This window comes from Coffea arabica, chromosome 2c, assembly GCF_036785885.1.
Source record: "Coffea arabica cultivar ET-39 chromosome 2c, Coffea Arabica ET-39 HiFi, whole genome shotgun sequence".
Classification (NCBI taxonomy): domain Eukaryota; kingdom Viridiplantae; phylum Streptophyta; class Magnoliopsida; order Gentianales; family Rubiaceae; genus Coffea; species Coffea arabica.
The window spans coordinates 23436015-23458512 of NC_092312.1; the positions used below are offsets into that span (position 1 = coordinate 23436015).

The following is a 22498-nucleotide window of genomic DNA, read 5'->3' on the forward strand; positions in this document are numbered from 1 at the left end:
ACACTCTCACATTCTTAAAAATATGAACATCTAAGAAGTAGAAAATAAATTCTATTTCTACAACAAAATCATAACTAACAATTACTAATCCAACTAAAGATATTCTTATGCAAATTATTGACATTTTACAAAAAAAAATTCCTAATAACAAACAAAATACAATAAATTCCAAATCTTTGGTCTTTTTTTTCAATCTTCAATTTTATTATTTATTTATCTATCGCCACGAGCCTCTTCATTTCTTTCTAGTTTGACACATAATTTGCTTGTCTGTTGATTTTATAGTTTCAATTTTTTAATATCCGCAAAACTGAATATAATAAAAATAGGGTATAGTAGTATAAAATTTAGGAAATAAAGGAGCAGAAATAGACACTGTACGGAGAAATTGGATTTTTTTTTTTGTTTTGTAAATCTATTGCTTTAAATTGTACATTGTCTACCAAGTGGAGGACATTACAGATATTTCACTACATCAAGGGAAGTAAGTGTAATTACTTAAACTTGAGGGGAGTTGAGTGAAATTGACAAAAATATCAAGGGAGGTTTCTAAAATTACCCTTGGTATGCTATATCCTACAATAAATATTATATAGCAGTGAGAAAGATGTCGCTTAGAGGCTTATCTTACCTTAGTTCTGTAATTTAAGCAAGGAGAGGCAAAAAAGAAACTGGAAATTTCAATTACTGGCGAGAGAAAAACTAGAAAAAATTTCATTGGCTTTGCTCCTTCTCGGTGCATATTTACGAGGAAGAAAGTATTTTACCTTGACTTCTTTTTTTTAAGAAGAACAAGAAAAAGAAAATAAAACGAAGAAAGTTAAAATATTCAAGGCATAAAGAACGTAGACTACAATTCCCTGACACATATGTGGAAGGTTTACTGGAACCTTGCAACAAAATCAGCCTGTTGCCTGCTGCTTTACACCTGTGGCACCTAGAAAACTTGTTTCCAGCTCTGAGTTTTCATTCATCCTTTGGCAATCTGTGCTTCTGAGGCTTGGGTTTTATTTTCATGTCATGGTTTTCGTTCCTTGGACAACGAAAGCTTGCTCCCGAATCTGGATTGCAGGCTTCAGGAGCCCTCCTTTTGCCTTTTTCTTTTCCAAGCTTTCTTAGGTCTTGTCTGTCATGCCATGACAGAACCGCAACGATTTGTTTACTATCCGTTTTTGTTACATTAAACTGTGGCATCAGGTTCTTCATTTTATACGTCAAGGGCCACCATTTTCCCTGGTCTTTGGAGCTAACTTGTGTACATTTTGTTACCACATTCCTCCATTGCATTGTGTACAATTTGTTCCATCCAGGCCTGCCTTCAGTATTAATGGTTCAGAATCAAATCTTTGTTAGTTGGAAGATATCAGTTGACTTAGAGCTTTGATCAACTATAATGGTTCATCACAGCGTTCGTTTTCCTTTGCAAATTTTGTCAACTATAATGGGCGTTGATACAAGGCTTAGAGCTAGCTTGGAATAAAGGAAATAGGAAGGTGACAGTGGAATCTTATTCACTGACGAGCATTCTGATGATAACTGGGAGCACCACAGATGGGGTGCATGGAAACCTGGTCAGGAAGATTAAAAAATGGACAGCAAGGAACTGGGACTGCAAGTTTATCAATTCGTGGAGGCAAGGAAATAGGGTAACGCACTAGCCAAGATGAGCTTACGGGCAGGAACAAGCTAGCTCGTGATGCAGACACCTCCGGAGAGCATCAGAACACTGCTGTATGAGGATGTGGTAGAGGTTGCAACCCCAAGAGCAGTAGCTTGCTAATGGATGTTAAACCCTCCGATGTAACCACCACCAAAGAAGGCTCCCAAAAAAAAGAAAGGAACATGTGCCCGAGTTTGGCAGAGTCCAACAAATTATCAAGAAGAACAATCCTACAAGGGGCCAACGGCAACAGTGAGTTTCTAACGGAGTTCCCCAACCTTTTCCAGTGTCATGCTACAATTTGCAGTGATCGAAACTATTACCACAGCAGCAACAAAACCGAACACGGATCACAAATACTATACAGGAATAAGCAAGTTACTAGTGCTTAATATTGATGAAAACTCATTTTAGTGATGGCTTACTCGTCCAAGGTTGAGCTGAACAGACATGTATGACAAGTGCAACATGCTACTTCAACTGGGAAATATAAAAGAAACAACAGTTGAATATTCTAAAGATAAAACACAGTGTGACAATGCATATTGGATTCCAGAAATTTCTTCATCTAAAAATGATTTGACTATTAAATTCGAATAAGTAAACAAAAAGATCTCCAGCATTCTCCAAAAGAAAAAACAGGATCTAGCTCTCTGTCTGCTCCCTCAACCTTCTGATGGTGCTCCTGACAGTCACAGCACTAGCAGTGCTGCCAAATAAAAATAAAAGGGAAAAAAAAAGGTTAGAGATTTCAATTATGAGCTTGAACCTCCATAGAGAAGCATTTCTGAAAGATAATTACTTTAACGTGTAAGCACCACCAGCCTTGACTTTGCCACAGTCTTTGCATCCCCAAATTCCAACAGCCTTCCTCTTTACTGCATACTGCAAATAAACCACACATTACATAAGCATTTGCATAAAATCAAACCAAAGGCTGAACAGAGGAGGACTATATATACCTTGCCACAGAATTCACAGAGATACTTGCTATGCTGACTAACCTCCATCTTCTTAATCTGCTTTCGCAAACTAGCACCATAACGGGTACCTATGTTTCACCAGAAAATCGATGAAACATGTCATGTTACAGACTAACAATACCACAAACAAAGCTGGACAGCAAACACGCCATCCAGCAAAGAATGACCGCATGCAATGAAACAAAACTACAGGGTGTATGCTCCATCACAGCTCCTACACAGACACACATTTTCAGCCTGAATTGCTACTGCTAAAAAGCAGAAGTTTCAACAACTTACTAATAATCGTGAGTTAACATCACACCTACATTGAGCTACTAGCACAAGTCTGTGAAAGTAGGTAGATCATGAGTTGTCCATATTTATCTTGGTGATACTTAATTATAATTCATACACATTCCTAATAGCACCTATAAAATTCTTTACACCATGTAAAAGGATCCCACAAAAAAGGAAAAGATACATACCATATTTCCCAACAATACCCGCCTTCTTGGTTCTCTTAGTCTGCAAAAATTAAACAAGCATGATGAAATTAGAGCTACAAAATTAATTTCAACAAGATTGACAAATAAAAACTTACGAAAGTAAGCTGCAATCAGCAATCTGTGCACAAAACCATGACACGATTTTTTTTAACAAACGACCATATAACATATAATAACACCACAACAAGCTACAGCAACAACTTCCCATGATTCATTTCCTTACTACCAAAAATACTCCGGACAAAAACCAATCACGAAACCTCTCCAAGCTAAAACGACCACATCAAGAAAGCACCTAAAGTTGACTCTTAATCATCTTCCAGATTTTAAATACAGATAATTACTATAAATTTTTTGCAAGTTCGAATCCAAGAAACTTCAGCGCCTAGTGAAACAACAAATATAATTTCCCTCCACCATTTACAACCCCCCCCCCAAAAACCCCATTCGCATTGGCCATCTGAAAAACAGATAAATTGAAGAAAACTGGGGAAAGAAAGACAAAATGCCTATGCTCATCCCATGTTTGAGGAAATGAACAAATCATAATAGCAATAACAAGTAATTAAGTCGAAAAGGAAAAGGTTAGACTTTCGATTTATTAACCAAATCCTGATAACAGTCAGAGCTATTGAGAGCTAACCATGTTGAAGAGCTGAGAAGATTCACCGCAGAGACGGGGGCTGAAGGATGAAGCAGCAAAACCCTAGACTCCCTTTGCAGTCAGAGAAAACCCTAATTGTTTGGCTAGTTAGATTTTATAGGCCGTCCAGATTATCAAGCTGTACCTTATATTGGGCCGTCGTAGCATGCCCGGTTCTGTTAGTTGCCCCGACTGGAGGGTGGCTCGTTCTTGTTTGTTGGAATAAACTGTCAGCCAGCGGCCCAATATTTCCAATCCGCATTTGATTGGATCTTTTAAGTTTCATCATTTGTGACCCAAAAAAAAAAAAGTTATCATGTTACTTTGCACATTAATGGGGTGGATTTTGAATGAGCTTCCCAATTGATTGATATATGTTGTATTTGATTTCATAATTAATGTGTCTGTAATTCGTGTGCTATGCAAAAAGACTACAATGACAATTATACGTTTTAATTTGAAAAAAAAAATAAACAGTTGTTAAAAGATACAAGCTGTAAATTTGATTTATCTAACAAAAACAAGCTACCATGAGACTCTTAGAATTTGAAAGTGTAATTCTCTATTTCTTTAGTCTTTCAAGATCAAATGGAGCGGTTTAGTGCTTGAGGATGTTTTAAATTGTATTGCTAGTTACAGGATATATCTTAACAATAGTATCTATATGGGAACAAATAAGTGGTGGTATGAGTCAGGAGAAGGTTGAGTTGGATGGTAAAAGAGGAGCAATTGTAAGTAGGTAGTTCAAAATCTTTTACTTTAAAAAAAAAAGGTGGTCATATAAGTTTGGTAAGAATAAACGTCTCCAATTTTTTTTTTCTATGCCTTTATTCAAAATGATTCTAACCTACATGCCCAAAATAAAAAATTTATCTACGGTTTGTGACTATCTGAATTGCTCTCATGCAACCAAAGTTCTTTCAAATTGTCCTCGTTGAATATTTCCTGGTAGAGTCCAAACATCTAAGGGTTATATCATATCATTCCCTTGATTTAGTTGAATCTGTATACCCACCAGCCACTTACCACAGCCTCATTAGGCTCTCCCTCTCTTCTAAATTACGATAGAATAGATTATACAAATATATCGTTGCTGACAAAAAGAATATTTCCTGTAGAGTATTTTTCCTCCAAACAATTGGAAAGAGAAAATTTACCATTGATGACGTCGTGTCAATAAAAAGTGCCACACAAGATTGCAAAATTTTGGAGATTTTGGCACACTAATATATTGGCTGTCTTGATTTTTTTTTCCAGCTTTTCTTTTTGTAACTTTAAAGTTGCCCTTTTGGAGTCATCCTCTAAAGGAAAAAGAGAACATACACCGCAATCCACACGCATTGGAACGGGTAATGTGCTGCTGACGCCTGTGAATTTGCACCAATGGAAAGCTGATAGAGACAATTTAAAGGTAGTCGGCAGCAGTCTTTTGCCTTTTTTGTTTTTTTTTTGGACGTTGCATGAGAAAAGAAAAACGGGCAATTGCTTCCTTCCATTTGCGAATCCAGTCAATGGTCCAAGTCTTAGAGTAGAAGCAAACAACGATGGAACCCAAATCGGATATGAGTTTTGATTTGATTAAGATTTAGATAATGGCGTAGTTTCAGTACTTCATGCTATTCACAGTGATGGCCTATTAAGCCTTTTTCCTATGTTTGTCAGCGTTATTGTTGGAATGCTCGATTCATGTCTCATAGCTTAAGTAACAATAAACATGATTATGCTACCAATTTGACAGATTGGTATCTCATATATATATATATATATATATGTATATATATATATATCTTTGTAGTGGTGGCATATATATCTTGAAATAATAATTGATTTACGCTTTGGCTTGAAGATTTATTCAAGTGAGAATTATAGAATTTAGTTTGAGGAGGCAAAATGCAAACACATGTAAATTTTGGAGTTAACGTAAAATTTTGAAAAACAAAATAGCTTAATATATATATATATAGTAAATATTATATACACTGACGATATATATATTATTACGGTTGGATATATGATACATATGCAAAAATTTGAGATTCAAATTCAAATTTATAATATGTGTCATGTATCTAATGGTAAAAGTGTATACATTATTACTGTATAAAAAATTAATTCATATATATATATATGCATATAAGTATAACTTTCTAGAACTCAGGGGAGCAAATATAGTTAAATATATAAAAAAAAACTTTGAAAACTTTTAAAATCTTATGGAAACAAAGTATGAATTTCTAGAACTTGGACGGGGGTGGTCTTAGTTTCGTGTTTCATGATCAATTAAATTGAGGAGGATTAGTTAAGCCATCTTAACATATTGAACGCTGTTTTTCATCAAGAGATACCTTACGTAAGAGTTATAGCGAGAAAGGGAAAATCTACAGATACATAATTTGAATGTCGTACGGAATAGTTGGGCATCATACGTGAACCATCCAGTCCTCTATTCAAAACCTGGTAGAGTATTACTGCTTATTAACCAATTGGAATTGGACGAGGCAAATCCGTAAATGTTGCCTTTTCCTTCGTCACGAGGGGCTTCAAATTCTCTGTCCCCAAAATAGTCTCTGTCCCTTCTGTCTTTTATTTATACAGTTACCACGTGTCTCTAATCTTTTGTTAATCCAAATTTAAATAAATTTTAGATTAAATAACTATTTCTTGCAAACAAGTGAATTTTGGAATAACTAAAATTTAAATATAAACAAGAAAATATTACTTGTGACAATTGCGTTGAACACAACATACGTTGGCTATTTGATTCTCATATGTTTAAACCATCTCTACTACCAGTAGGACCTTCATGCACATGCTTAAAAATAAAAAAATATAAATGAATAATTATATCATCAAGACTCAAAAAAAATTATATCAGTATAATATCTAATTAAAAGCTTGTTTTTCATGCAAATAAACTCATGATTTATTTGAGTTTGGATTAATAAAAGATTAGAAATATGTAATAACTGTATAAATAAGGGACGGAGGCTACTTTGAGGACAAAGAATTTGAAGCCCGATACGGGGGAAGGCAACAAATAAATTTAGAAAACCGGCTTTCAATTTTAGCCCGTTCTTATCTTGAATGATTGAAATCCTAGTGCTAGTAGCACGCAAGGCAGCTCTAGCTAGTGCCTAGTCATGGTTACTTTTTTATAGGATCGCATTATTTTTCTCTTTTATCCTGTCTACGGATTCGCCTTTTTCTTTGGTGTATATTTTGTAATAATTGGTTTGTTTATAGGAGATTATGTCTATAATATTTTTTTGATATGATATATATTTAATAAAAAATAATTAAAAATATATTTATAATGTAAATTGATTAATTTATATTAATAAATTTTAATCTATTTTCTTTGGATACAAGAAATTTTTTTTTTCTTTTCTGTATGACGTGTGACTTTACGCGTTTGGATTGCGAATGTTTTTATGTGCGAGACCTTGCTGTTTGCTGATGACACAAGCGACTTTGAATACAACGTCTCGGAATCCTTTCTCGCACTTTCTGTTCCCTTTCAAAAGTTTTGAGTTGAAAGCGTCCAGCAATTGCCACGGGGCACGAGACCCCACTATCCGCCTCATTCCTTGCATAATCATCATCTATGTGATGTATGAAATACGCCTCATTCCTTGCAAATGGTTAGTTAAATCGGTGATTTAAGCAAGGTCTTGCACAAGTCTATTAAATTTTAAGCAAATCTTATAGACATTCAAAGTATATCTATTATTACGATCGAATATATAATATATTTACAAAATTTGTATTTTAAATTCAAATTTAAATTACATGTTATATATCAAATGGTGAAAATGTATATATTATTAATGTATAGAAGAATAATTCTTAAATTTTTCTACGAAAAACGTTTCAAAAGCAATTGGATTGAAAAATTGAGTGTGTACAATTAAATAGTAAATTATGTGTATGAATTGAACATTTACTGTAAACATTCATAATCAAATAAATGTTACTCAACTCTTTGTGAACTTATTATTTGACCTCTTCAATTGGCAGGGACTAACTCCACAATCCAAACTCTTTGCAGGAAATAGAGATTAATGCTCTTACCTATATAATAAAAACTTTTTTGCACTACCATCAATTGTTCCTTGCAAAGAAAGCAAATGGAAAAAATGTACAGCTGTTACCAATATTGGAAATTTTTGTATTTGCACTAGGGATTTGGTAAATGAATGAGGAATTTCAATTAGCTTCTCAAAACATAAATGACAACACTTAGATTGAGATTTGTGCAATTATAGTCTCGATTTTCCCCAATGCTCTACGCAATTTAATTTGTGCAAATTAATGTAGAGAAAGAAAACATTAATACACTAGTGATGGTGTCACGCTTGAAGCATGTGCAAAATCATAATCTTTTTTTTTTTACAAAATCATAATTAGTTGTTAACATCAATAGAAATTTACTTAACCAGTAAATGACAGATTTTTAGTATAAAAGATCATAATTAGTTCTTAACATCCTTAGCACTTTACCTGACAAGATAATGACAAAATTTCAACATGTAAAGAAAAGAGGAAAAGTTGAGAACTTACGAACATAACATCTGTGAGGATTCGTAAATTTTCTTTCTTTTATAATATTTTATTTTATTTTCTCACAAGCATTTTCTTCATTATACCCTAATATATTGATTTTTTAGAGATTTTTATAAGAAAATATAGTTTTAAATCATTTTTTTAGTATAAATTAGTTCATGAAAAATTACGAGTGTATATTGAACGTGGGATCCGCTAGTGCATTAAGTGAGAGAAATTCGGCCAATTAGGTTAAGTTGTGCATAAAGGGATTTAATTATTAGGTGTTAGGAAATAATTAGAGATTACCTAGATGGATTAACCATGGGGAGACAAGAAGATAATCTTAAGCAAAAACAAAGTGACAAGTGTCACTTTCCTATTGAAGTTGACTTACCTAACTTTCTTATCTTTACTAATAAATCAATTTTAACCCAAATCACCTTCATTTTATATCCCTCTTGGCTAACCCTCTCTTGAGAGAAAAGAAAAAAAAGTTTCAACCTTTCATCTTTCATTCTTGTTTAAATCTTGAAATCCAACCGATTAACTCTTGAATTAGTCCACAAAATTGACTTGCTAAGGGAGTTTGAAGGTCTTTGTGGAGTTGTTTTGGAAGAAAAACCCCTAAACTACTACCTTTTTTGAGAAGTTAAGGTATTTTGCTTGGAACTCATTTTTTGTTTCTAATAATGGTCAATTGGTGATTTATGGTAGCTAATTAGGTGATTTTATGAAAGATTTCATGGATTAAAGTGAAATTAGCTAAATTTCTGATTTTTTTTTTGAATTTTTCTGTTTTCATATGATGATTATGGTTGGTCTTGGATTGATGGCTCTAAATTGTGTTAAATGGAACCCTTGTGCGTTAATTGCGGTTATTTGCGAAAAATTTCACCTTGTGCGAAAAATTTCAGTGTTAGGGTTCCAATCTACCCTGTTCTGACCGATTTTATTAGTGCATGTTAGAGGCCAAATCATGCTTATGTTAAAACATAAAAGTTGTAGCAAATGGTATTAACTAACTGCCTACAAAATTTCAACTCAATCGAAGCACTATAGCATGTGAAATGACTGAAATACCTTAACTGTCCATGAACCCTATTTCGCGGACAGATTTCTGTTTTCGTGGAATTTTCCATTTTTGACCATGAAAATGCATGATTTGGCTTTTGAGGTCTTCATAAGAAATGTTGGAATATGTTTTGACTTCAAAACACCATAAGATTCGTTTCAATCCGATAAGTGTAGCTTCAGTTGTGCTTATTGTACCGAAAGGTGTATTTTATAGTCTATGATGTGTATATGGTTGATTTGAGATGAATTGGTGTTGATTGTAGGATGAAAAAGTAAGGAAATGTAGGGGACATGCTATCCAAACTTTGGGAATGTGGTATTTTTTTGAGTTTGGTTTGGTTTGAAATATATATAAGAAAAGTTTTTGAGGTGTTTGAACCCTAGGTCTTCATGTTATCTTTTCATTTTCCAAAATCATGTTTTGCACCCTTGCATTAGTAATTATTTGGCGAGACATACGACTAGTAGTTGAACCTCACTTGTACATTCCGTTTACTCGATTGTGGATATGAAACCTTCAATTGTTTACTTTGGTTCTTTTAGGATTTCTTGGCGATTAAAGCCAGTTTGAAGTAAAAACTTTCGAAATATCTGTACTTGAATCAATGAGTGTACCACTCCCCTGAATTATTACTAAATTGGTTATCTGTACTTGCAAATTGCTATTTGAATGTATTTCCCGACTATTTATTTTGTACGAAACGAGGGTGTACTTTATCAAACTCGCTCTCTGGCCTGTGTGACTTGTTTCCTGCATATACTTGAATCTGTTACCTGTGCCTGTTATAATGTCGTTTGGAAGTGCATCAAACGACCTTCCTGTTAAATCTGAATTCAATCTCATGGGAAGTTGATTGATTCGAGTCAACAAGGGTTTGGTCGAGAAAATTGACAATACATGGGTGCCTATTTCTGGGGAATCTATGGGTATTGGAGACTCTGGATTTTCGATATATTCGAGTATTATCATTTCTGTTCCTGTTTGGCGTTCGGGCCCGGTAAGAGGTATATTTGGTGAACGAAATTTTAGCGTAAGAGGAGTCTACGGGCATATGTGTTTTATTAAACATTGACGGAGGGTCAACGAGACTGGATCAAGTATTGCAATGAGGATTTAGCTCCTGAGAGCCACCTGTATCCTTTACATTACGGTGTTCATTCATTTCTCGTATTTAATGTGAATAAGTGCTTTAAAAGTGATTTTTCATTATTTCTACCGTTTATAATTTTGGTACCTCATTGAGTTTCTAACTCACCCCGTCCCGTTATCCTTGTTTTTCTTACAGGGAACCATCTTTTGAACCAATGATCATTTTGAAGAAAGAATTGAACTTGTATAAATACCCTCTTTGTATAGCTCCTTGGAAGTTGGAAACCGTAACTGTATCTTAATATAATGTTTCCTTTTGGGTTTGTAAACTTACTAATATGTATATATTAAAGTGTTTTTTCATGTTTATGTGACCATATCTTTGGAAATGTACATTCTCTCATGTTAACCAAAGTTTACTTGTACTTGGTTAGATTGTGACGTGGCGACGGCACTTCCATTTCATTTTGATTGTTGTAGGAACGCTGTACCAAAGATTGATTGTATCTTTTAATTTGGGTCAATTGGGTTCTGAATGTTTATCTTCTCGAAATTTTTTTAAGCGGTTGGTAGGATTTACGTTTGTTCTAAATCCATAGTTTTGGTGAGAGTTGGACAGGCGGTCCACCGACTCCTTTGGTTCGCCTTAGGGTGAGGTGGAGCTGTCATAACATCACTTTCACTACTTGCCCTTTTTAGGTGAAAAACGTTGATTAATCGCTTCACTTGGCAAGAAAATGACAAAAATTTAAGTTTGCAAAAAGAAAATAAAAAAGCTAAGAACTTAAGAACATAATTTCACTTACACAAATTCAACCGGTTAAGTAAAAGATTGTAAATTACCTTAACCTTATGGATCTTGATGAATCATCTCGTGCCTAAGTTACCATCCACTAACCATCAACTTTTTAATTGTTGTGTTTAGTTTTGCGTGTTTTAGTTTACTTCTATTAATGTGTATCCGATTCGTTTTTGATATACTTGTGTCAAGCATTCACAGTTGGTCATAATGCAAATACTAAAAGTTTGTATTAAAGTTTTTGATACATGGGCAGTGGTAGTTATTTGCATACATGTATCTTTTTTAAAATATATATAGAGTTGTATGATGATACTGATTTATCCTTACCAACAAGGATAAAATACAAAACTCAAAAGAGTGGCAAAAATGTTTGGACAAATTATACTTTACCTCCATGTGGTATAGCTAATTTTCACAAAACCCCCCTCTATTTTTAAAAGAGATATATAATTCTTTCATAGTTTTGATTAAAGTGTTAAAGTGACGAAAATGATCATCCGTAACTGAACTTATGAAAATATCGAAATCACCCTTGTTTAAAAACTAAATTGATTTAAATGACCAAAATAAATAAACATAACATGCATGACACTCTAATTCCGTATGATTTTATATTTTATCATATAACCCCCCTTATAGTTTAGTGTCTTATCATATAACTTTCTTATGATTTTCAATATATATATATATATATTACCTCCCTGTGGTTAATAAATAATTTTAAACTTTATATAGGGGTATTTTTGACATTTTAGTTGATTCTATTATGGATTGTAAATTCCGTCACTTTGACATTTTAATCCAAATCATGAGGGGGTTATATATAATTTTTGAAATCATAAGAGAGTTATGTAATAAAAACTAAGTCACAGGGGGTAAATTGTAATTTGCCCAAAATTTTTTAATATCAAACTCCAACCTCATACTTTATATATAGAGCGATATTGAACAAAAAGAACAATATAAACACATAAGGATATACATACATACATAGGGATATATATACACATGTGTATATATATGTATATATGTGTATATGTATACATATGCATATATACGCATATATGGATATATGTATATGTGTATATATATATATATATGTACACGTGTATATATATGTATATATGTGTATATGTATACATATGCATATATACACATATATGTATATGTATATGTATATATTTATACACATATATATAAGAGATCTAGGAAATTCTTCCTAATCCGTGTCATCAGAGGATCCATCTTGGATTTCTGAAGGGACAGGCCTGCTGGTTGTGTACCTTGCTTGTGGGATTTTGGAAGAGAGGTTCAAATGTTGGAGTCGAGTTGAGATAGAGGAAGTTGGTGGTCTTCCTAAGACTGATCTTCTTTCTATTGTCGAGTGTCTAGGTATATCTATATTGGTTGTGGATGAAAATTATGCCCTAAAACTCATTGATCTGCTAAATTTGATATGGACAGCCCGGGAGGCAAACTATTGGATGCTTGAGACTGTCGTCTTTTGTATTGGTTCTGCTGGTGTTACTTTAGGAAGTATCCAACTTTCTGATAGTGTGATCTGGTTATAAGTGATAGATCTCGGGACTGTAATTTGAGATCTAGTCAGATTTATTTGGAATAGAACTGTTTATCCCTTTTATAATATTTTAAGAGCTTCCGTTCTAAATGCCGAATTCATAATTTTGTATTGAAGTATATAATTACTGGAAGAGTCCCAGTCTTGACTCTATAATTAGCAGTTTTTATGCTTATCGTTAAAGCATCTAGAATGTTTCTATCTTTTAAAGAAACTGTGAAGTTTGGAAATAATCAAAATATACTGGTCATTTATAGAAGTTGGTTTGTGCCATTCTTAGGAGGGAATCGTTAAATTCTAAAAATCGACTATCTCTAAAGCAAATGAGTATGGATGTGTCTATTCATTTTCTTGTTAATGGTTTGGTTGCAACTTGTACTAATTCAAAATGAATATAATTGTATTTTTCTTTATTTTTTTATTGTTCTTTTAGATAATAGATTAATTTCTTCACGGTCAGCATTTAAGGCTATAGTTTGTTATACAGTTTTGATTATATGGTTTGAGATAGAAAGCATCCATTTTTTTAATCTCTTTCGTAAATATCAATTTGAGTGTATTTAGAAATTTTCCAATTGTCTATGTCTTGATTAATGTTTGATATATTGATTTCTTCTTTTAGTTTGGTCTATCTGTGAGCTCAAAATTCTAGCCAATTCTGAGTCAAAATCAAACAAAATCTCTAGTTAATATGTCAAATCCAGCACCTATATTCCTATGGTCCAAACAGAGTTCGATTATTGGCATGATGATCCAAACGCATTAACCTAGACTATTCTCCCAAATATCTACAACTTCATACCCCAAACTCTTACTAAGACATTAAAATATTACAAACTTATTCTTACAGATTCAAAATCTTTGATTCTCAAACCCCACGAAAACAAAAATAAAAAACAAAAAATGGAAAGCCAACTGAAAAATTCATTAATACCCATTCTAGTGCCCAGATATCAATTTTGGTTGTATTGAGAATATTGTCCTTGTCTTCTGTAATGAAGTGTTCATTCCATCAACCTTTGAGTTGTTCAATAAATCCTGTTATTAGGATATGGGCAGTTAATTGGTCAGTGTGGTCATGTGATGTCCTATAGGCCGTGACCACCTTTGTCATTTGTTGAAAGATTGTAAAGATATTAAATGCTCCATCTATGCGTCCTTCATAGATGTTATTTGAATTTTGGAGAAGGTTGGATTTTTCTTCAACTAATATGTTTTGATAAATTGTGTTGGGTTTGAGTTTTATCCCACCAACAGGTTGCTCGGGAATAATATAGATTCTGAATTTTTTTTTTCAATTACATGCATGATTTGTGGAAAGACTTACAAAATTTGAGAAATTTACTTGATTCTTGATCAAAACTTGCTCATAAGTTTGAAACCTAAAACTAGTTTATACTTTCGAGAGAATGATGAGAGAATTCTTCAATTTAGAGAGAGAAGTTGAATTGAAAAAATGGTGTGTATATATATAGATATATATATGTATACATGTATATGTACATATATTTATATATACATATCGCTACAGTGTACCATATTTTTTCCTACCGTGTTTACACAATAACTTATCATATTGCTATAGTATTTTTTGGTGCTATAGTGAGTTTTTTAAGCAGCATACATATCTATAAATATATTTCGATTTTATACTCTCCTAATTTATAAGAGCTAACAAATAAAAGTGAACTTCCCAACAAAATTTTCTCTTAGAGATTTTTTGGCCCACACATATATGTGATGAATGAAATTTTGATTTTTCATTTTGTAACAATCAAATTTTATGAAATAATGGAGATTTCTTATAAAAAATCAAACGATTTAACATTTATGTATAATCCTAGTGAGGTTTTTATTATTATATGACAGATGTAGTACTACAAGTAATGGAGCACTATATGACCCCTTTCTATTTTTGAGCATTAATGATGAGATTTTTGCAGTTATTTTTATGTAAGAAGAATTAGTCTTCCTATAATCATTTGTTAAAGCTGCTTTATGCAGCACAAGCATATGAAAAACATGGAATGTAAAAAAAAAAAGGAATGTATTTAGAAAAGAAAAAAATAGTAAATAATTAAAAGAATAGTGGGACGAACGCAATTTATTGTTATCGTATGAAAAAAAAGTTACCAATTAACTTATTAATTGTTAAGGGCTTTAATATCTTATTACTGTTTGAGGTGTGGATTAAGAATGGTTGGGGAGGGAGGCAAATTTATCCACTTCAAAACAAAAAAACTTTTAGAAAATGATTAGCTTTTTTTTTTCTCTTTGAGGAAATTTGTTAAACTACAAGATATATTTATTGAATCTCATCAAAGTTTAGGAAATTTTTTTCTCTTTTAGGGTATTATTATCTTTATAGTAATAAATTATGTTTATTTGTTAAATTGGTGTTAATTTTGTCTATTTTTAAATTTACCCTTATCTTTATTGTTCATTTCCTTTATATATACAATATATAAAGGGAGAGCGTCACTAGTCACTATGTAGTATAACACAATGTCATTTGATCAAAAAAAAAAAACACATTATCATTCTTTAAAATTCCTAATATACTCTTAAGTATAAGGGCAAATTTGTCTCAATTGTCGATAATTATTTGAATTAAAAGGTAGTTATTTATTTAATTATCAACTAACTATAACTTATTCATGCTAATTTCCAACTCCCACATATTCTTCTCTACTTCGAGAATCCTCGATTCATATATGATTATCTACATTATAATTCAATTTGACCCATAAAATCCATAAAAAAAACTTTTTAAAGAGTTAATTGTTAATTACACGCATGTTAGAGTGAGCACTAGTATTGATAACAATGAACACTAAAAATATCACAATGAAAAATTCCCATCGTTACCACTTACTAGCAATAAACTTTTCTAAAACCCCATACGCGGAGAAAGACTCCGATGATATTCCACAACTACCCAACTACTTCTTTTTTATTCACCTTTGCATCCCCTTCTTATCCCAATTTCATTATCACGCCCTCTCCCCGCCGGCCCGTTTCCCTCATCTTCCCCGCAGCCCCACCGACCCAACACAAACACACACAAACTCCGTCAAAAGGCCTCAGCTCTCGCTCTTCATCTACTGTTCTTCGTCTCCAGAAGGCCTAAACCCTGTTCCTCTCAAATTGAACTGTTCTTAATCAGCCCCCGCATATTCACCCAAATTTACATCTTGATCCGCCAAAATGATGATGCTAGTCAACTGCTCGAATTGTCGAACCCCATTACAGATGCCGCCGGGAGCTCAATCCATCCGCTGTGCAATTTGCCACGCAATCACCCAAATCGGTGATCCACGAGCCGTCCCTCCGCCTCCACATGGATCGTCCGCCCACTCTGTAGCCCCTCACAACCACGTTCCACCACCTGCCCCGTCCCCTTACAATCAGGCGCCACCCGGCCCACCCCCCAACGCCCACGGCCGCAAAAAAGCCGTGATCGTCGGTATATCCTATCGGTACTCCCGACACGAGCTTAAAGGATGCATTAATGATGCCAAGTGCATGCGTTACATGTTGGTTAATAAATTTCACTTTCCTGAATCCTCCATCATCATGCTCACTGGTAAATCTATGTGATCTCCATTTAGTTATATACACCTCTAGTATGTGTTTCTGTGCTTGTCTGATAAATACGTTATATGTTACATCTTTAGCTTTTTGAGAGTCTGGTTTCTGGTAAATTTGCTGAAGTGCTTTTCTTTATTTTCCTTTTTGTCGGTAAGGTGTAACTTTCCCCCCTTAAAGTTCGAATATTCGTTGTGGGAAAAAGATAGCAGTAGAAGTCAAATTTTGTTCAGAGAAAGTTTTTTTTTTTTTTTGGGGGTTGGTAATGACTGAAGTTTCTGTAGTTTATGATGAAACCTCAAAATTGTTACTGATTTTAGTGGGATTTTTGAATTATGACTGAAAGGAAAGGGAAAAATTTTACATTTTCCCCCTTTCTTTAGGAGAACAAAGTAAGAATGATGATTGATCAACTTTTATTTTCCTTTCGTCATTTTGGGAGGGGAATTAGGTGAACGGGGAGGAGGAGGCTTGACAGTCAATCTCGGCACCATGTGGTGCCTGGTTGATAGATCAATCTACTGATCTGGGTTTAAGGGACAACTGGTCCACTGTTTGGACATGCTTAAGATGGTTTGCTTGGTTGCAGTCTGATTAAATGAATCGAAATTGATGTAGTTAATGCACTATTTTTGTCACATAAAAAGCTAGAAACTGTTTGGTTTCTCTGGAAGTTGTTAGAAAGCCTAAAATTTGATTGACTCAGTACTAGAGTTGTCTCTGTTTTCAAAATGCACGAGATGGTAGAGGATTGATTTTAAAAGACTAAGTGGATTACGGCTTGCATGGTGAAATAGTAGGAGGGGGGAAAAATTGTTTGCTTCCACTTCATGTTATGTTTGTTAAGCTGGACTAATGTTAGCTTAAATTAAATTGTTGACGTGTTTAATTACTGACCTTCCAAGAAACTTTAAAAGAAAGAAATGTGGTGGGATCAGAGACTTCAAATAAGTCTAAACTCTGAAGTATGCATCTACATAAACAGGTAGGTTTAGGGCTTTTAATACCATTGCTAGATAGGGTAGCATCGAGAACTCAAGATGTAACTTATAGTAGTCTTTGGCATATCATAAATTCTCAGACAACTAAGTAATCAATTTTGATTTTCTTTATGTGTTTTGCCTACAATTGAGGGGGCTACTAGAAAAATTTTTTGTGTCTGCATTATTGAATTATAGGCCATAAGGGAAATATTGAAACCTAAGTGTTTTAATCAGCTATGCGTATTAAATCTGTAATTATGTATGTTGAGCTACCTTCTAAATCTTGATCTCTTTTAATATTGTTTTTTAACTTGTAAGATTTCCTTCTGACTGAATTCTATGTGCAGAAGAAGAAACCGATCCCTATAAAATTCCTACTAAAGCCAACATGCGGATGGCTTTTTATTGGCTTGTACAAGGATGTCAACCTGGAGATTCCTTGGTCTTTCACTATTCTGGTCATGGCTCACGACAAAGGAACTATAATGGTGATGAAGTTGATGGATATGATGAAACATTGTGTCCGCTGGACTTTGAGACACAGGGTATGATTGTGGATGATGAAATCAATGCAACGATTGTGAGACCTCTTCCTCAGGGTGTTAGGCTTCACGCGATAATCGATGCTTGTCACAGTGGAACTGTCCTAGACTTGCCGTTTCTTTGCAGAATGAACAGGTCAGTTAGTTCACTATTGTAATAATAGTGGAATTGTCCTTGACTTGCTGTTCCTGTAGTGATAATGGTTGAGAGTTTTTCCCCAAACCTGTAGAAATTTGAAGTTTTGCTATGTAATGGATGATCTTCATTACTCTCTACTTATTTTCGTTTGTAGTTTCTGGTATTATCTATTGAATTCTATCATTAATTGAAAAAAAAAGCTATTTGAGCTTTAGAATGTATCACTTGGAAGAGGAGAGAGATAAATAATGTTTCCATGAGTAGGTTCCAATCCTTAAATTTGATTGAAACATACTTGATGGTTTTCTGAAGTCATAAATTCTTCAAAAAAAAAAAGGAAAAAGAAGTTATAAATTGATGTTTGTCCCTTAAAAAGTGCAACATGTATGTGTTAGTTGGATACACATTGGATTTGCATGTAAAATCTTGAGATCTAGAAATCTGCGGTAATGGCCCGGACAATAGAATCCAGTGATGCAAGTTTACTCATTTCTGTCTGGAAATGAAGCCCTTCACTTTCTCATTAATTGCTATGCTATTTGCTTTCTGCCACTTACATGTCATATTTCTTTGGGAACAGGAGTGGGCAGTATGGGTGGGAGGACCATCGTCCTAGATCAGGTGTTTATAAAGGATCAAATGGTGGTGAAGTCATTTCCTTTAGCGGTTGTGATGATGATCAAACTTCAGCTGACACATCAGTAAGTTAATATTCTGGTCAACTATGATGAGTTCAGGGAGAAGTTCTTTTTTTTTTTTTTTTTGGGTAGCCATTTTTATTTTGGAATTACTCAGATGCGTATAATTCAGAGATATTTCCTGTGATTAGGCTCTCTCAAAGATCACGTCAACTGGTGCCATGACATATTGTTTCATTCAAGCTATTGAGCGGGGACATGCGGCAACTTATGGAAGTATGTTAAATGCGATGCGAACAGCCATTAGAGAGGCTGGAAGTTCAGGAAATGGTCTTGGTGGTGGTGGTGTCACATCTGTCCTCTCAATGCTTCTAACAGGCGGTAGCCTCAGTGGTGGATTCCAACAGGTACATTTTTCTGGTTTTCTAGCCTACTGATTGAGAGTCTGCTTGTATCTGAGAATCTCCCTATTAATCATACGTGATTAGGCACATAAATGTAGAACAGCCAAGACTGGATTGTTAAGGCTTATCTCTAATTCACACAAATGGTAGACATTTCTGCTGTGCCGATTGTTCACGATTGCATTGCAATTGCAAATTCACAATAGCGGTCACCTGTAGCATTAGATAGAACTAATGGATTATTTATCCAAAGATCTGGTTTCTGTGCCCAAGATGTAGTAGTCTAACAAGTATCATATTTATTGGTTGATCTGCATGCAAATACTATTCGGTCTAATGTCACGTTGAACAGCTTGTAAAAGGAGATTGGGGTTTTTGATAGAGTACTGTGTAAATGTCTTGAATATTGACAAGGGGGTAGCGTAGGTGTGTTTTTGTTTCTAGTTTTTACATTTTATTGGTAAAATGTGCTGTTGTTGGTTTAGCGTAATGGACAGAAAAATGGTGACTAGGCATTTATGAAGCTAATGTATTAAATAGGAACTGCAGAAAATCAAAGGCTGTAGATGTAATTGACTGAAAATGCAGATGGACAATTCTGAAATTTGGCGCCTGTTTGGCTAATGCGTTTTCATCCTTGCTCAGCTCTAAATCCTTTGCCTTCAATCTTTTTCATGTTGTTTCTGCTGACAGGAGCCGCAATTAACTGCCTGCCGGATGTTTGATGTGTACTCAACACCATTTTACTTGTGACCTTTTTAAAGTGGAGATTGCCCCGGAGGTCTCTTCAGGTTGTTATATATAGACACAAATGTTTGCTTGGAATATTCTTTCTTTTTTCCTCAATATCTTTCCTTGTCTATCCATAGATTTGGAGATGCTGTAAATATACATCAGGGATATGTTGGAAACTGTAACGTAGCTAGTTTCAGTGGGCAGCGGATATGCAAAACAACAGTGATTCCTTTTTATTCACACTATGGGTTCATTAAGGGTTGTGATTTGTTACATGATGCCTGGGCAGACCGAGAGAGTTTCTTTGTGGAAAATACCTGTACAAGTAAATCACCCTTTAAAACCCTGCTTGGTAAATTTTTAGGAGTTGATCAAGTGATCTTTTGCAGTAGTTGAATCTTCACTGCCTAAAAAATTTTTGACAAACGAGAACATGCAAAGCACAGTCAAGATGGCATGAAAGCAGCCGACATCTGCTAGCATCAAAGCAGTCATAATCCGGGGCATCGATTATCCGTTTCATTTTTCCCTTTTCCAATTGTTTGGGTATACAATGAATTTGTTCTTAAGATTCTGCACCAAACTTAACATTGTTTGTTGATTTCCATCAATAACAAGTATAATTTTTTCCGAAGTGTTGCCCCAGTATAATGAATGAATCCTTTGGAGTTTGGACATTTAAGCGTTCTTCCATTTTTTTTTTTTTAATAAAAGGACCCAGTTAAAAAAGAAGGTTAAACTTAGTTAGGAAGTATTCGGGGGTACGAGGCTAAGGAAGAGGTGTCAAAACTAATATGATACCCACATCTAGTACTAGTGTCTATTTAGTGGATCTTTTTTTTTTTTTTTTGCCAATTATCATCCTTACTCCTGTTCTAATTATGGGGAGGTTCAACTGTCTATTTAGTAGATCATATGACTATGATAAAGAATTTTTTTTTTAGGTTGAAAAGGGAACTCACAGTGTGTACTAGATAAAATCCATTTCGTACAATAGCTCAACAATCATACGGTAGGGCACGATGCACTGGACAAGTCTCATTTTATTATGAAAAAGAAATTTTTTTTTGTTGATAATGGATTATGCAATTATAGAGAGTGCGTACTAAATAAATTCCGTCCTATGTAATAGTCCGACAATCATACAGTGGGGTAAGATTCACTAGGCAAATCTCATCTTACTCTTAATCTAATAAGGATTATTCATGAAATGTTTCGCTGATTAATATTTCACATTCATGACTAGAGTTTCAAAATGCTGAATTCATAGTTTGTTTGGATAGAGAGAATTTGGTTTGCAAAATTTATTCTCACAAATCCCAATCACCTTTTTATCTTCACAATCACCTTTTTATCTCTCATACATCACATCACAAAAAGTGCTACAGTAAATATCTCAAATAAATCATCCAAATAAACTCTTATCCAAACAAACTCAATTGGTTGAGTGAAGCCCATTCTGATTTGAACCAAAAATACGTAACGGAGAATGATGAAAACTCAATACCCTTGGGGGTTTTGGGTTTGGTTCCGATTCTGATTCCAATTCAATTCCACATTTTTTAAGAAAATAAATACGAGTTTGGAATAGGGCTGCAAACGAGCCGAGCCGAGTCGAGCTTTGAGCTAATCGAGCCGAGCCTCGGCTAAATTTTATCAAGCTCGAGCTCGAGCTCGACGAGCTGGCAATTTTCGAGCTCGAGCTCGACTCGAATCAAGTCGAGCCGAGCTCGAGCTCGAAAAAAATTAAAAAAAAATTATTTTATTTTTAAAAAAATAAATAAAATAATATTTTTTTCTGAATAAATAATAAAATATTAAGGATATATCCGTAATTTCACTATGAAAATAAAAAATAAAAAAAAATATATATACTATACGTAATTTATTATTAAATAAAAATAAAAAAAAAATATATATATATACTCAAGCGAGCCGGCTCGCGAGCTAACGAGCTTAATATTCTGAGCTCGAGTTCGAGCTCGATTAATGTCGAGCTCGACTCGAGCCTGGCTCGAGCGACTCGCGAGCGGCTCGATTCGTTTGCAGCCCTAGTTTGGAAGTTAAAAGGGGTTAACATTTAATTTTGGCAAAAACTAAGCGGAGAGAGTTTCGTGCAGGCATTGACAATTGTTAATTATACAACAACAGAATTCGAGACAAATTACTAGTCGTATTTGAATGGTTCAATTCATCAAAGGGACTCTTCTCAGTTCTGACTCTCTGCTTCCCTAACCCCATTGCTGCTCAGCTTTCCACCCTCACTTACTGCCGAGAAGGCAAGAACCTTCCCCCTTCCCAATACACCAATCAAAATCCCTGTCAGCAGCGCGTGGAGATTAGATTCCCATTTGTATTGCCATCCTTTTCCAAAATTTATATATGTTTTTTGTGTATTAATAATTTTCAATCAGCCTTTTATTTTGTGTACGTCAATTTAATACAATATTATATTTTTACATGAAAATTTTAGAAAAATATCAATTCAAACAAGTTATATAAACAAAAAAAAAAACTTCCAAATTGTTAAATTTTTTTTTAAATATTTGGAGCTTAGAAGTTAGATACGGAATCAAATCTTTGGCTTTACTCTACTTTAAAAAAT

At 34.0% G+C, this 22498-nt stretch overlaps 2 protein-coding genes across 2 annotated transcripts; one reads left to right on the forward strand and one right to left on the reverse strand.

Moving 5' to 3' along the window:
* Window positions 1–2150: 2150 nt before the first annotated feature.
* Window positions 2151–3894, reverse strand: LOC140035246 (large ribosomal subunit protein eL43). Its single transcript, XM_072075390.1, has 5 exons — window positions 3775–3894; window positions 3111–3150; window positions 2623–2711; window positions 2463–2545; window positions 2151–2369 (listed from the first exon to the last, which is right to left on the reverse strand). Exons 1-5 carry the CDS (start codon window positions 3775–3777, stop codon window positions 2306–2308), a joined length of 279 nt encoding a protein of 92 aa, XP_071931491.1. The 5' UTR covers window positions 3778–3894; the 3' UTR covers window positions 2151–2305.
* Window positions 3895–15875: 11981 nt separating this feature from the next.
* LOC140035247 (metacaspase-1-like) lies at window positions 15876–20150 on the forward strand. Its single transcript, XM_072075391.1, has 5 exons — window positions 15876–16450; window positions 17783–18113; window positions 18697–18817; window positions 18946–19161; window positions 19852–20150. The coding sequence occupies exons 1-5, from the start codon at window positions 16072–16074 to the stop codon at window positions 19909–19911; spliced, it is 1107 nt and encodes a 368-aa protein (XP_071931492.1). The 5' UTR covers window positions 15876–16071; the 3' UTR covers window positions 19912–20150.
* The last annotated feature ends 2348 nt before the right edge of the window (window positions 20151–22498 follow it).

Excerpts from the sequence above, each read along its gene's own strand:
- LOC140035246 (XM_072075390.1), bottom strand. Across the intron at positions 2,712-3,110 it reads GGGTATTGTTGGGAAATATG|GTACCCGTTATGGTGCTAGT; the intron begins GTATGTATCTTT and ends GGTGAAACATAG. Across the intron at positions 2,370-2,462 it reads GGTGGTGCTTACACGTTAAA|CACTGCTAGTGCTGTGACTG; the intron begins GTAATTATCTTT and ends TTTATTTGGCAG.
- LOC140035247 (XM_072075391.1), top strand. The coding sequence starts at position 16,072 with ATGATGATGCTAGTCAACTGCTCGAATTGTCGAACCCCATTACAGATG. Across the intron at positions 16,451-17,782 it reads CTCCATCATCATGCTCACTG|AAGAAGAAACCGATCCCTAT; the intron begins GTAAATCTATGT and ends TTCTATGTGCAG. Across the intron at positions 18,818-18,945 it reads AAACTTCAGCTGACACATCA|GCTCTCTCAAAGATCACGTC; the intron begins GTAAGTTAATAT and ends TCCTGTGATTAG.